The sequence below is a fragment of the Parambassis ranga genome, chromosome 24 (assembly GCF_900634625.1).
Source record: "Parambassis ranga chromosome 24, fParRan2.1, whole genome shotgun sequence".
NCBI lineage: Eukaryota > Metazoa > Chordata > Actinopteri > Ambassidae > Parambassis > Parambassis ranga.
The window spans coordinates 16,892,240-16,907,758 of NC_041043.1; the positions used below are offsets into that span (position 1 = coordinate 16,892,240).

The 15,519-nt window shown below is 46.5% G+C and overlaps 1 protein-coding gene across 7 annotated transcripts in view; it reads right to left on the bottom strand.

Annotated features, from left to right (window-relative positions):
- The window catches only part of col12a1b (collagen, type XII, alpha 1b), a 78,017-nt gene that overhangs the window by 54,308 nt on the left and 8,190 nt on the right, over positions 1-15,519 (bottom strand). For 5 of the 7 annotated variants that reach the window (XM_028397035.1, XM_028397034.1, XM_028397033.1 and 2 more), the window contains exons 7-15: positions 15,038-15,202; positions 13,752-13,925; positions 13,352-13,642; positions 12,666-13,268; positions 10,235-10,513; positions 3,706-3,975; positions 2,434-2,700; positions 1,481-1,673; positions 1,067-1,191 (exon numbers count right to left, since the gene is read on the bottom strand). The exons of the other annotated variants lie outside the window; for them this stretch is intronic. In XM_028397035.1, coding sequence (XP_028252836.1) covers positions 1,067-1,191; positions 1,481-1,673; positions 2,434-2,700; positions 3,706-3,975; positions 10,235-10,513; positions 12,666-13,268; positions 13,352-13,642; positions 13,752-13,925; positions 15,038-15,202 — 2,367 coding nt within the window. The remainder of the gene's footprint in view (positions 1-1,066; positions 1,192-1,480; positions 1,674-2,433; positions 2,701-3,705; positions 3,976-10,234; positions 10,514-12,665; positions 13,269-13,351; positions 13,643-13,751; positions 13,926-15,037; positions 15,203-15,519) is intronic. 7 annotated transcript variants of the gene reach the window in all.

The following is a 15,519-nucleotide window of genomic DNA, read 5'->3' on the forward strand; positions in this document are numbered from 1 at the left end:
ATATCAATAATCAATTCAATTCTCACCGGCACACATCTTCAGAAAGGTCAGGGCGTGTAGGTTTTCCAGATATTTGAACTGTGATAATTACCTCCTAACACATTTATCAGACAAGAGGTGGAGTCAATTTGGACACTCTCTGCATCCGTTAGGGTTTAAGGGTTAGCAGCAAAGCCTCCGCCTACCTCACACTCCACCTCCACCACTCCACTCCACTGTCAGGTTTTTCGCACTTTGTTTGAAGAAGCAAAGTTAAAAAGGAATAACAAGTTCAATGACTTGTAAAAAAACTGAAGGACACCCTGCAGGAGACCTGCCAGACCATATGGGCCTGTCAGGAGAATGGATGGAGGCCTCCACTGAGCAGGTTCGGAGTGGAACCTTGGTGGAACACAGCTCCCAGCTCGGTGGGCAGTCGGTCACAGAGTCTGCTCCTGATTACAATAGGAATGTGTGCCCAAGGTCAGCGCCCTCTAGGGTCCTAACATGACATATTCCAAGCTACACACATCCCCTCGGCAGCTAAACTTCTGGATCATATTCTGTAATTGCAACCAGAGCTCGTTTCCACACTTCCATAAAAAAAAGGGAAATATCCACTTTTGCGTGACTGAAGAAACAATTGGCGAGCAGACCCCGAGCTTGGGAGTCATTTGTAGGAGAGAATGGAGATATATGTTTGTGGCAGGGCTGGTGAAGGCCAGGATGTCGCAGGGTGGTAGCTCACATCCTGGCAAACGTGTAAGATGGAACTGGGCAGTTTGTAACTATTCCTGTAAACACTTCAGCTCCACATTACGCACCAAATGAGGCAGGAGGGGGGCAAGGAAATGCAAGCCAAGCAGCTCCGAATAATTTGTACTAATCACGATCATCTGCGTCTGCAATCCCTGAGCGACAGCCGTGTTAATTCCCTCTGACAACTAATAATTCAGCGTTTTGGCTGGGATCTGCGCTCCCGGCTCAGAACGGTCCTGTTCAGAAGCGACCTGGATCAGAGAGCGTCTGGTCTGCAGGCCTGACAGCAGAGAGCAGCGTGTGGTGTGATGGACTGATCAGATTTTACCAGCAGGATCCAGAGGAGGAGACTCGGGATCGTCGGACAGGGTCGTCTTTTCCTCTCCTGCAAGGGGCAAACTCTGCCCCCCATCAAACACCCCAAACACAGCAACAGAGTACTTCGTTCCCGCCCTGAGGAGAACAGGAAATGACATCAGTCATTCACAACCTCCAGGCTGCGTGCACAAGAGTTCAGCAAGGATGCTGCATAATGTGGAGGTTGGTGGAGTTTCTCTGTGGTTCTGTTAGCATCTGTTGATGCTAAGGCTACGAGCCTCGACTAAGACACGGTGCTGCTGATGTGGAGTGTTGCTGTGGTGATTAGGGTCAAGAAAAGCTCTGTGTTCTGCAGATCTAAGTGAATTATGTACATGGTTGGAGCCCTTTCTCATTGATTAATGAACGTATGACATCACCTTACCTGAGCTCCTCCAGAACGACTGTGTTATCATAGGGTCCGACCAGGAGCTCGCCCAGGTCAACATCATTCTCTGCAGGGTGAAAGGTCACTTTGTATCCCCTGACGTCACCGGGTGCCGGATCCCAAGTGACCCTGAAACTGGTCTTGGTGGGCTCTGAAGTCTGGAGGTTTCTGGGAGCCTTGTAGGGTGACACTGAAATAAAAAAGAACCCGGCAGGAATTCAGGACAAACTCGCCCATAAACCGAGTTCAACGTTAAACTCTGTTCAAATCTCAGCTTCTAAAGACGAGCCACCACATTCAGGCCAGTTTCTCATTAGTCCATAATACAAATCCTTGAATCATCATGAAGCCCAGTGTCATGCGGTGCGTTAGTACTGCTAGCGTGTGCTCAAGTGTTCAGCTGTGCTTAGTGCTGTGGTGAAGAGGCGCTGGTTCTCTGCAGCCCCGCAGCACCAGTGTGAGGAACACTCGTCTTAACAAGCTGTTTAAACCTGAAGTCAGTCCCTAGATCATATGTTTGGTGGAATAAAAATAATCTGAAAAATAATCTGTAACTTTAAATTACAATCTTATTTAGCAAGACAGGTAGCCTGGCTGTAAAACACCTGGCTGTGATCGACGTCATACCTTCGTACCCATGAAGGAGCAGCTCAGGTTTGAGGTTTGCAGTGAGATTAAGTCACGTCATCATGCTGATGCTCTGCTAATCTGACAGGCAGTTACACCCACTTCGTTAATCTGAGATAAGTAAAGCTCTGGAATCTGGAATTAAAGCTGAAAGTAATGCTCGTTATCATTCAATGAGGATTCCATATTATTCTAATGACTTATCTTTACAGAATTGCAGTCACCAGCAGTGACAGTGTTTCCGGACTGAGCTCAGGTTTAAACGTCTTGGCTAAGATGTGTCTGCGCTGTCTCTCAGAGGGTTGAATTATGGACCAACGTACGTGTCGTTCCTACTCCTTGCCTTGCTTTTCCTTCCCCGCGCTTGTAGATGGGTGTGACGGCGATGTTGTAGGTGGTGACGGGCTGCAGGCGCTTCAAGAAGGTAGAAGTGAGTGAGCCGTTGATCTTTAGCACCACCTCTTTGCCTCCAGTGCTGGGAACGTAGTTCAGCCGGTAGCTGAGCACTTTGCCCGGCGCCCTCCGCCACGTGACTTTCATGGAGCTCTCCGTCTCATCCGACACAATCAGCCTTTTACCTTCGTCAGAGACTGAAAAGGAGAAAAGTTCATTTTTAAATATTTTCATGAGACTTTAGTTATGTTCTACACGAAACCTCCTGTATATTATGATTCATTCACTGATCATTATAAGTTCTTAACTGCAGGCGTTCGTGTTGAGTAACACCAGCAGCTTCATGCCAAGGCTAATTGCTCATGAAGGAGACGTTTACCCAGAAGTGACCAATGGGAGGAAACTTTTTCCTTTTAGCTCGCCTCAACAGTGAAATAAAACTCAGGAGATCCTGCAAGTGATTTTAAAAACTGTGCGAGGGAGTAATATGCATATTTAATGATCCCGGGGAAGGCTCTTCGAACTACTTGATTTCACTCCGGAGGGTTTTTTATTGGAGGAAAAAAACATGGCATCCAACCTCTCACTGCGTTGATGCAGCAAGGAGCCATACGTACAGGAGATGTGTTTATGTTTATGTGTGGATTATGTTTCCTACGTGAGCATATTCAATGATAAAAATAAAACCACAGACATCAGTGCTGTTAGCATTGCATAGCTTAGCATAGTCATAGAGTTCAGTCTATCTAGCTAGCATGTCGTTCTCTGTCCACCGGTGGGAGTATGTGCGCACACGTGTCTGTGTTTGTGTGTCTGTGTGTGTCTGTGTGTGTACACACATCGTGCCTCAGAGAAATGACGTGCTGCCATGCAAATAAGATAAATAACATGAGCTGTTTAGTTTGTTTAATAAAGAACGAGGTGTAGACCTGTTCTATAGGAGGGGTTTTCTTAAATGGAGTGTTAAAAGTAGAAAAATCCTCAACATTGTAAACGGAACCGAACCGAAAACTGTGACCTCAGAACCGTGATACCAACCGAACCGTGGGTTTGGTGAACCGTTCCACCCCTATTCACAATTAACATGATAACATTTAGACCAGGTCAGCTTGCACCAGGTATGCTACGAGAGCCGGACGAAGAGACAACAGTGGTCTAACTCAGTAAACGTCTGAAGTGCAGTCTAAACTACGGTTTCTTACCGTCCGTTGTTTCCTGTCCGATAAGTGGCTCGCTGTCTTTGTAACCGTACGCGGCGACCACAGACACTTGGTAAAGGGTCTCTGGAGTCAGCCCTTCCAGCACCGTGCTGGTTACGTCTCCTGGCACCGTTTTCTCTCCAGAATCCTCAGAAAACAGCGACTTCCATCGAACCCGATACATCTTCACGTTTCCAGGAGCTGCTGTCCAAGACACGGCGAAGCTGGTGTCGGTGACATCACTGGTGACCAGGTTTTTAGGAGGGCCCGCCTCTGAAAGTAACAAAGGAAGGTATGGGATAATGAAAGGTACAGTACCAGGACATGAATTTATCAATCAATGCAATCTAATTTAACTGTCATTAAATGAATCACATGATAAATCTGACTAAACTGAGACAATTGCTAAACCCTCCAACACAGCCCATGTTTTGAAAACAGAAGAACCATGTGGACATGCTGGCAGGTCCAATTATTTTGATGCAAAGTGTTAAAAGGCCACTGAGTGGACAGCAGCCTGAGCAGCTCGCCACAGCTGTACAGGTTCGAGGACCGGACAAACACATGAAGACGTTTCATATTTCTGAGGATATTCCGAGCTTCATTAATGTGTACAGAGCACCGGAGGACAGGAGACGTGAAAGAGGAAAGACATAAAACATGTCAGGAACCGGATGAACCAAACCTGAGCCAAGAGGAAACCTCTGCACTGTTTATTGGACATCTTTGCTTCATTACTGTACTCGCCTCCTATTGGACGATTCTACGCTTTTTAGCAAGCTCCAACTAAGTTTCTGGGAACTGTCTGTCCTCGTGTCTTCATGTCAGTTATTACACATTACAAAGCCTCAGACTCTAGGTGCAATTCACATTCTATTAACTACTCATAGGTTTTTTGACTCGGGTGCTTCCTGGTCCAATAGTTCAGCTTTGTATCCTTACACTGTCAATAGTATACAGTAAATAAATGTTTCTGTCCTCCTGCTCCATGCAGCCTTCTCCAAGACTTCCTACTACTGCTCATACACAGCAGAGGAAGGACTACATCAGTGTGAGGAGGGAAAGGCCAGCCGGCGAGGAGAGCAGCACGGAGAGTGGCCAAATAAATATTTGTTATTGTCTGTTAGTGTATACACTGAGCCAGTGTGTTATCCTGTTATCAGCGTTGAACCTCACTTTTAATGCCTCTAAAAGCTGGCTCTTTATACGCTGATGATATCACAGTGTTTTCAGAAGTTCACACAGGAGCCAAGACACACACACACAAAACCTCAAATCTAATTCTGAATCCCCCACAGAGGCGCGTGTGTGGCTGCAGGCAGACATAGGATCACTTTCCTACAGACGCTGCAGAAATATTTGTGAATGATCGAAGCAGACAAGAAGGACAGGGAGGCGGTATCAAATTATAACCCCTCTTCAGAGAACAGTAGGTGACAGCTCACACAGAGGAGGTGCTGGAAAGAACGACGTTTCCACAGGGTGGTAATTATCACTATTAGATCCAGCTATATATTCGAGAGGGCGAGCATGAAATAAATAAAATTCTAGCTCACATAAGATCAGCCTGAATGGTGGAGGCTGTTCAGAGACTGGCTTGCCAACACTGGAAATACTCTGTTTTATGAAGGCATATACTGTATCATAGAGTTTATGCACATGTGCAGTTCAATTCAAGTCACAAGCCCATCTGCCATTAGTATGGAGCTAACATTTTTCTTCTGCTTCGTGGAGCTCTGTCCCAGCCTGGAAGGGGCCGGAGGTTTCAGAAATAACAGCCATCAGATGGAGTGTGGAATATCTGGCTCTGCAGACACAGTCAGGCCTCTTTTTCCACACTCCATCACAAATCTGAATAAAACCACAAGAAACCTAATGCCCTTTTAAAGACGTTTCCACTGCACTCTTTTTATCTATGTATCTATAGACTGAAGACTTTTCCACTGTGGAGGAGGAATACTCTGTTTTTATAAGATTTTTAAGTATGAGAAAATGTTCCTGCAGATTCCATGTTTGTCACATGACTGCTGGTCACAGTCAGTCATGGCTTCCTGGTGGGTTCTGGAGAACTACACTTCAGCTGACTGCTGACAGCTGACACCACCTGAAGAAGCAGCAGGTCTGCCTTCTGAGGGATTCCTGAGGGTCTGACCCTCTCAAAGCCTGAGCGGGAGACTCAGTCTGGAGCTCCCTGCTTTTGAAGTCATACAGGCACCACAGAAAGTCTCCTGGGTTATTACTCTGTGTAAACTTGGCTGAATGACATGTTCCATCTACTGCTAGCCATTGAAAGCAGCCTGAGGTGACTGCAGGTTTCATACGGGTGGCCCAGATGGAGCGGCGGTCGGTGCTACTGCAAAGCAGAGAAGGCAGAGAAGGAAACTCTGTGCAGCTCAGTAAGCCATGATGCCAGTGATACGGCCAGATTCAATTTGAAGTGTTTAGGCTCATTTAAAGAGCAGGTCTGAAGGGGGGCTGACCGAAAAAAACAATGGGGATGTTTGATAAAAGGTTCCATGACTGATGTACTCTCTGTCTACAGCCTACAATGTCTTATTTTGTGTTCACATTGTGTGACCTCCCATCACTGATTCAATGGGGACATGAAGGAAACATTTATGAAAAACTAGAAAAGTTTGATTTGAATGACGATCAATACAGCAGATATGATGGTTACACCTAAATAAGCAGAATCTGGCTCGTCTGCATGCTCAGCCGGTCACCATGGTAACACCTGCCTGTGTAAGTGACACAGGTGTGTGCTTTCTCCCTCTCTCAGGGCAGCTCCCATGTACTTACATGCTTTTCCACCCTCTGAACAACTGCTCTGTGTGTCCAAACCAAAGCACTCAGGCAAAAAATGTAAAAACTATGAGCATCACAAGACGTTGCTCCACAAAAGTGTGTGATTTCATGTTCAACATGTCAACGGTGTGGAGATGGCAGCGAGTTAGAGAAGAGGTTTGCTCTGCTCCCTTGGTTTTTTCAGTTTATATTACGTCTTAATGGAGCAGAGCTGGGAGTTTGCCCCAAACAGCTGGCTCTGGTTTGGTGTCAGGTTGTCAGAAAGCCGCCTTATTATCCTTCCTCCTTAAGTGGTGTAAAAATGATCCCCGTCAGATTAAAGGTGCAGGCATGTGAGAGCAGGTTAGAGACAAAGCGACTGGTTTAGTTTGTTCCCTCCCTCACCCTGAACCACACCGTGCACCCTGCTGTCGGCCAGGCTCGCCACAGGAGAACACTGACTGACATCTGGTCACAGCGAGCTGAGATGTTTTAGTGTCACATGACACCTGGGACCTCCACCTGATCTGTGGCCCCTGAAGCAGGAGGCTGCAAGAGGCTGCAGGTTGAGACTGGAGTCTGGTCTGGTGCCCAGGGCTGATGAAACTACAATCACACGACAAAATATCCCAACTGCAAGCACCAAATCTCTTTTAAAGCCCACTTATGTTTATTTTTAGATTTTACGAGGGCGGAGTTTCTGAGTTTAATGGTGGTTCAAGTTGTGAAAATATAACGCACACACTTAAAGCTCATTAACATGAAACAAAAATGGTCTGGAGAACTTAACACCTCGTGGTTCCAGTTCTGCACATGTTGGGTTTTTATTGACGTTTGTTTGGTTTCAGTGTCCTGTGGAAACCATTTAATAAGAATTATATTATTTTAAAGATGCACAGTCATCAATCTAACAATATGTTTGGCTTTTTAAATTGTTCCCATCATTTACACGAGTTTTCCATCCTGCAGCACGGCGTCACACTGCAGCGGTCCCGCCGTCAGGATGTCCTGCTTACTGTCAGCTTCTCTGGGGGCTCTTCCAGAGCAGCTGTGAACAGCTTTACACCACACAGCCCAGTGAGACAGACCACATTCACACATTTACAGGACTTCATCCTGGGACCTCCTGTGTCATTGTGATTTAAAAAGAATGAAAACAAAGCCTCTCTGTGGCGTTTATACAGTAGTTTAGGGACCGACCGGAGCGAGAATTGACGTATCACAGGAAACAACATAACCTGCTGATTCTGGCCTGAAGCGAGGTTTTCCATTTTAGCCTCCATTTGGCTCCATCCCCTGTGCTCAAACAAGGCCCTGATGAGGCTCAGTGTGAGCATTTACTGCACAGAAAGAGTTTTTACAATAAGAAAAAGTGAGCTCACTGCTTCAAATGTGGCTACAGTACCAGGCAGCAGCAGAGGTGAGCACCTTTCACCCTGCATGTGAAGGAAACAGAGCACCAGCTGCCTCATCAAACACCCGCACACTTGCAACACATGCAGAGAAAACAAATATGCCTCACTGTGCCAGTTTACACCAAAAACAACTGAGCTGATTTGCATATTAAAGCTGTGTGTGCAGGCCAAAACACAGAGACTGTGCACAACGCTGCTGAATTCCAGGCAAGCCTTCACAAGGTGGAAAGGAATAAAAAAAAAAGCAACAGAGATGGAAAGAAAATAAAAGAAAGAAAGGACTAAATTCATGGGAGGAGACAGACGGAGCGGGAGGGAGACACGTGGAGACGGAGACACATGGAGACAGGAATGAGTCAGTGTTCCCTGCTCCTCCTAACCTCCCAGCCTCGCTCTCAGATGGTTACATTCCTGTCCAGTCTTGCCGTTTCTCACCGGTCTGTCCACTAATGCTGTGACTGCAAATGTCCACTCATATCCACTTTAACAGCAGCTGCACCAACACCAAAGCAGCAAACTATCAAACCTCCGTACACTGTAATATGTATATAATCACAGAAGGCTGCAGTTAAATGTGTTGGAAGCTTTAGTCCGTCCTGGCACCCCCACTGTAGCTCATCTTCACTCTCCTCTCTGCAAAGCACTCAGGAGCCAACCAGATCAGAGGCCCAAACCGCTGTCCTCTGACCTAAAGGAGCCTGTTGGAGCTGCTCGGCCCCATGCAGGAAGTTCATCTCAGGCCACACCTGAGACCCGATCCAACCCCAAGCTCCAGACCGGACAGCTCAGCTTGCTGCTAATCATAACAGTCTGGTACAACACCCACACTAATCTGCTTGTACGGCCCACGCTCCATCTTACCATCACTCAGGAATAAGAGCCGTAACCTCTTCATCTGGGGCACACGCTAACTCTCCTCCCAGTCACTTCACTACTGAGGAAGCCAACAAGACATCACTGCACCACTGTCCCATTTCTCAAACTCATAGGTCAATGGGCTCCTGACAGCGTTACACATAGAGCCACTAAGAATGGCTGTCCTCTGTCAGAGGCCCTTTGGTAATGACTGGGCTGGGATCCAGCTTTCAGCCACTTTGCCCTGGTTCTCCTAGGACGTACCTGTGAACGGGCACACTCATTCTGTCACCATGAGGAACCGTTTCCCTCATGTAGCGCTTAGCTTCAATCAAACAGCAGGAGCTTGCACGGTCATTCTGCTACTAAGACGGATCTCATCTGTTCTAAGCAACCTCGACTGAGACACTGAACTCCGAGTGGCCCCGGCGGAGCAGCACAGTAGAAAAGTGTGTTTGTGCTGGGCAGCTACCAGGATGTGAATTAGTCTGAAGAGGTTTACTCAAACAATTCCCCTTTGAAAAATAATTGCTAAAATAAAGCAATGAGTCATGTGCTCTGCTTTACTGCCTGCGCCTACTTACTACTGGACTCCAAACTGAAAATGACATGTATGTGTAATGCACTTTTTTTTTCCCCTGAAACCAGTCGGGAATAAAATGATTCCCGAGCAGATGGAAAAGACCACAAGCAAAAAGGGGGTGCAGCATGAAAACCACAGGGCACTGCATCCATTCATAGTTCTGAGATAAAGTCATGGCACAGTTTACATTGTAATGGAAATAATATTATAAGCAGGGGGGAGGAAGGAAAACATAAATCCAGCTGAGTGTTTCATGTCAAGGAGGTGCAAGCTGGGATTAATCCTGTCTCAATTTACAAAAGGTCTGCTTGGAAGACAGGAAGGAGCTGGAGGTGAGCAGCAGACAGGGTGAGCTGTGCTGTTACCATGGAGGAGGAGCTGAGTTTTGGCTAAAGGTTCGTCATCCCAAATCCTCCCTAAATTTTACTTTCCAGGCTGTGAAGAGTTGCTAAAATATCTCCCAATTGACTTTCCCTCTTTGTTGTTTATCACCTCTGAGTACATCCTGACCCACTTCCATCCCGTTTTTCATTCCTTACCCTGTAAGGCAGGACAGATCTGACAGGGAGCTCGATGGGTGGCAGCTTGTACTAACACTGCAGAGTTCACTTTCCACTAAGGTCAAAAATGTGTGAACTCCTGGCACTCCCAGGCAAATTTGGAAGACAAGTAGACGCTGATTGGCAGATGGTGACTTCAAAAACACACACAGTGGACGAATGGAGTCACTGAGGGTGTCAGTGTAAAGTCTGACCTGTTTCCACTTTTGATGCAAGAAGATGGAGGAGCAGCAGGATGGTTTAATCATCCCAATATAACACAAACACACTGATCACAAGTTGTCTGCAGACACCTGCAGAACGTGCTGCTTTTAGGAAAAGTTAAAAACACGTACCTTCCAAGGTGGTCTCATGGCCAGTCACAGGTAGGCTGTCTCCTTTCTCATACTGAGCGTAGACGTTGACTTCGTAGCGGGTGACGGGGGTGAGGTGGGGGAGCAACGCAGTGAGGGTGTCCCCGGGCACAGACATGGACACGTAATGACTGTCAGCATCATCTGCCGGCTTGAACTGAACCAAGAAAGACTCCACGTTGTTGGCATCGATCTCCCATGAGGCCCTGAAGCTTCTGGGGCCGACCTCTGAGAAAGACAGGGCCTTCGGCTGGACCAGCTCTGGAGGAGGAGAGAGATGTCATTAGAGATGCCGGTTTAAATCGATCTTTTAGTTTCTTAAATGTAAAGGTTGACTCATTTTACACCTCAAATGTTAATCAGACCAGCTGCTACCCCTAAGAAATGTTCCAGCACACAGGCACACAGTGAGAAAGGGAACTGAGTGACAACAGTAACACTACAGATCACAAAAAACTTTCAATGTCTGTGATGTTTCTGTTCCACTGAGGAACAAACAATGGATTTGAAATTGATCTGAAGTCTGCTCGGCCCAGATGTCTGTATTTTCGTGTACGTTATGAAACGCCGCTGAGTAGCTTCTTTCATCTGCAGACCCTGCAAAGATGTCGCACTACAAACAGAATGTCGGACTGCAGCTTGTGAAGATGCTGAGGTCACTTATAACCAGGCAGAACGATAACAAACAGAAAAAAGGAGCATTCATGGTAATGAAAACACGCTTCGGGTGGAATGTGATATCTCTGCGTGTCCTCGGGCTCCTTAGGGGTTCTGTTGCTACAGATTTTATGGTCCACGCACAGCAAGCTGTTAAATATGTTGTTTTCCCACAAGGTCATTTGAGATTAGACCCAACACAACCCTGACTAATGTATTAATTGAAGTCTGAGACTTATCTTGCAGTTGTTTTTTTTCCAGACACAATGAACACATTACTTCTAACAGCTGGAGAGCAGGCGGAGGGCTTACATCATCAATCAGATCAGGCTTTCTTTAAAGCAGTTTGAACAATTATCTCTGAATGAAGTGCACTCCAAAGCTGTCATCCAGAGATGAACAAGAATCAGCTAGCACCACTTGGCTTAACTTTTATCTTTTGAAGCGTAGAGAGACAAAAACAGCAGGAAATGAAGGATGCAGTGTAATAAAGATGTAACCCATCTGACAGCTCCACCAAGCAAACCACATCAACAGGGCAACTACTGTGCAATGCCCCACTGTCAGACCTCTGTCAGCCATTAAGCTGCATGGAAGCTGTGACTGTGCTGCTCACTCGGGTCCCTGCACACTTCTCTTTGTTGACATAAAGTCATTATTATATAAGAATTATATAATCAAAGCTGGAGTGAGTCACATTTAATGTTGGCAGGTCTGAAACGGCATTTGCAAGTAACTCTTGTTGCCTTGTTTAAACTGGACTACCAGATGTCTGAGGGTGTCTGATGACTTCAGCACAAAGAATGCTTTTCAAAGTCTACTTTTGTTTAGGAATACGTGACAGACGACACACCTGACAGTCTGGATCGTCCTGATGTGGAACACCAGAGTCATCTGGAGCTACAGATTAAGTTTAAACAAATGCAAACACAACTCTGCAACCACTATTTGACCCAGTTCTGCTGTTTCCACAGGCAGGGAGAGAGATCAAAAGGTGGACATGTGTTTTACACATTGAGACAAAAGGAGGGTTTAGCTGAAAAAGACACGCTTGGAAAAGTGACATGAAAGTAATTGTGTGCATATGGGCGGCTGCTGGTACTATTGTGCACGTACAGGCGACAGGTCTTCTTTTGTCTCAGTATCTCTGACTCAGCTAGGGCTGCCACAAACAACTATTTTGATAATCGACTAGTCAGAGATTGTTTTTGTGATTATTCGAATAAATGTCGTAATTTTCGCATTCGTACGGCTGCAACTAATGACTATTTCAATAGTGGACGACTACTTTGGGCCGCTAATTTGTCCTTGCTTCATCCGCAGCCACCTCCATGCCTACAGCTGAAACCCTCGTGCTTTAAAACTCCTGTGTGTGTGCGCTCACCCATTCCCACATCTGCCCGAAACACATGACCACCAAATCTCAACACTTACTCCACACCGACCTACAAACGGCTCATCCGGGTTTCAAACCCAGGGCCTCTTGCACCAACACCAATCATCCCGCTACACCACGAGCCACAGAATCATTCTTTGCTGCAAATGTGTTACACTTACATGCCATGCGATGATGTCACTAACGAGTTATCGACTACTTAATTAGATGTTGATGCCTTTTACCCTCGAATATTACTCGAGTACTCGTCTAAAGCTCTGTCTCCACTCCTAGTTGCATCACAACAGGATTAAAATCTAAAAGTTACACAAAAGCAGCCAAACATAACACAGCATCATCTGCACATGAAGTGTGACTCACGTCTCTGGTAGATGTTGCGAAGTTCCTGCTCGATCCTCAGGCAGATGGACTGTGTGAGCTCTTTAGAAATCCTCTGGAAAGCATCAAAGTCCTCCACAGTGTACACGTGGGTCGCTGCAGGTTCATTGGCGATGGCCTCGAGCTCAGACCGAACAGCATCCTTAACACCCACAGCAAAGATCTCCACATCTGCGTTCCTCAGTCTGGTAGCCGGGTCCCTGAAGGCATCGGATGACTTCCCGTCAGTGATGAGGATGGTGACGCGGGGAACATTGGTGCGTGACCCTCTGCTGCTTTGGAAGATCTTCTCCCTCACGTAGGTCATGGCCCTGCCGGTGTTAGTGGATCCGCCACGGTAAGGGAAAGTCCTCACAGCCTTCACCACAGCGTTCAGGTCATGGTGGGCGTTCAGGTAGAACTCAGTGTGAGGGTCCCTGCTGTACTGGACCAAGCTAATCTGAACCTTGTCTTTCCCAATGTCAAAGGTGTTCACCAGGACCTCCAGGAAAGCTCTGACTTTGGCAAAGTTGGCCAAACCAATACTGTAGGATCCATCCACCAGGAGGACAACATCAGCCTTCACATCCACGCCCAGGGAGCATTCTGGATGGGAGCAACATGAACAACACAGTCCTCTCACTGACTGTAGGATTACATAAAAGGTCAGAATCTGTGTGGAAACTCACCCAGAGAGACTTTAACTGGCTCCGTCTTCTGCATGGCTGTGATGGGCTCGCTGGGCGTCAGGCCCTTCAGGGCGAACAGACTGATCTGGTACTCTGTGTCTGGAGACAGGTCTCTGACCATCACCGTGGTCTGCATCGGGCCCACATACAGATCCTGCCGCTTACTGCCCGTCATCATGGGGATCAGCTGAACCTTGTATCCAGAAATGTCTCCAATCGAGGTGTCCCAGGTCAACCGCATCGACTTGGAGGCCACCTCCAGCACTTGGAGATTAGAGGCTGGCTCAACAACTGCCATAACAAAAATCACAATCATAAGTTAGCATGAAGACAGCCAGCTGCTGTAAGTATTTTTACAGGGACAGGAAGGCAGAGTTAAGAGACAGTAGTTGACCCACACCTTCTTCTCCGCTGACGAGTATGTTGAGTTGTTCTTCAACACCAGAGCACATCTGAGTAATGATGTCTCTCTGTACACTCCTGATCGCTTCATAGTTGGAGACCCTAAAGATGTGGCTCCTGTGAGGAGTTGAGGCCATGAGCTTCATCTCAGGTTCTTTGGCGTGTCGGACACCTGAAAGAAACATTGTGAAGCTGTGGTGAATGCAGAGTGTCTGTGGCTTTCACTACCGGACAAAAGCAGGGTGATGGAGGCATGCACTCTGAGCAGTGACTCCCAGTGAAGCAGCGGCAGCAGTGCCTGATGGTTTCTGTGTGTTAGCTCCAGTGAATACTGGATGAAATGAGCGATCTATAACAACGTGGAGTGAACGCTGGTTTTCCACATTAGCACATTAAACTTCTCCCAGCATTCTTTATTCCAATTTGGCTCAAAAGTTTGACAACATGGGCAGAAAATATGAACCTGAGTTTTACAGTCCTATATTTTTCTGCTGCACTTTGACACTTTTGGAGGAGCTGCTGTACCCATTTACAGATCACCGTTTATTTAAAGTTCAACTCAAAAAGAGGCATTCTGTCAGCACTCTAACTGAAAGAAAGTACTTCAATTTTGACCCCGTTCCCACTGGGGAAATCAATCCGGCTAGAGCAGGATTTGGGCCGTATCTGGATATATCCGGATAGTTTTTTTCAGACTCTGAACAACGTGAATCCCGATATATCCGAATAGATCTTAATCCACCTCTCGGAGGTGGAACTAGCCGGATTGGCTTACATCTGGCTCAGATCTGAACACAAATGCTGCTAGCTACATGATAGTTCTGGTTCACAGGGACAGCGTCCGGGTTGCATACAAAAGCCGTATGTAAACAACCCTCGAACTACGACAGCTTTGCCCTGAGTTTATTTTCCACAGGGCTACAAAGGAATAAACTGCTTTTTGAACAGAAAACAATTCTTCTTTGAGAGAACGTCTCCTTTAAAGTCGACATTTTCTTTACAAACACAGCGGCCTGACTGATAAGAGGCCTGTGAAGATGAGCTGTTGATTATTGAACCATCAGCCCTCTTCAGCACCATAGCAACAGCAGCAGCAGACTCCTGCATCTGCAGCTGAGGTTGTGGAAAGTCTGAGCAAAGCGTCAACATACATAAAACCTGCTGTCAGTCGCTGACCGAATTTATCTTCCATTATTATTATGACGTTAGTTACAACCTACTGTTAAAAGCATTAAAAGCTCATTTAAGAAGTCGAATGTCGTAAACTCTGTTCTGGCCACGTACCAAGGACAAAGATCTCCACCCCACTGCTCCGGAGCTGCTTGGCGTAGCTCTCCACCGCATCCCCAGAGTGGCCGTCTGTGATGATCGCCAGCACTTTGGGAAAACCCTTCCTGGCACCTGCAGCCTCAGTGAAGGTGTTCTTCAAGACGAATTCGAGGGCGCTACCTGGACCGAGAGGACAGATTTCACCTCAAAACAAACTTATTTAACCCTTCGTTTAGGCAGAAGCCAGCAGCCAGCTTCTTCTTGATCCCTCTGAAGCAGCTTCTGACTGCAATTTCTTGGAGTCTGTTTTGAATAATCTGGTTTATATTGAATAAAACGTATGGTCACTGTCTGGATGTGAACTTATTGGAGTTAAACAGTGTGTAATGCGATTAAAATTTTGTTTTTCTACTCAATAACAAATGTGAAGCTTGATTTATATCACTTATTTGGATCCGTCCTCCCTGCTGGCAGCGAGTCTGGCTTTATTGCAGCAA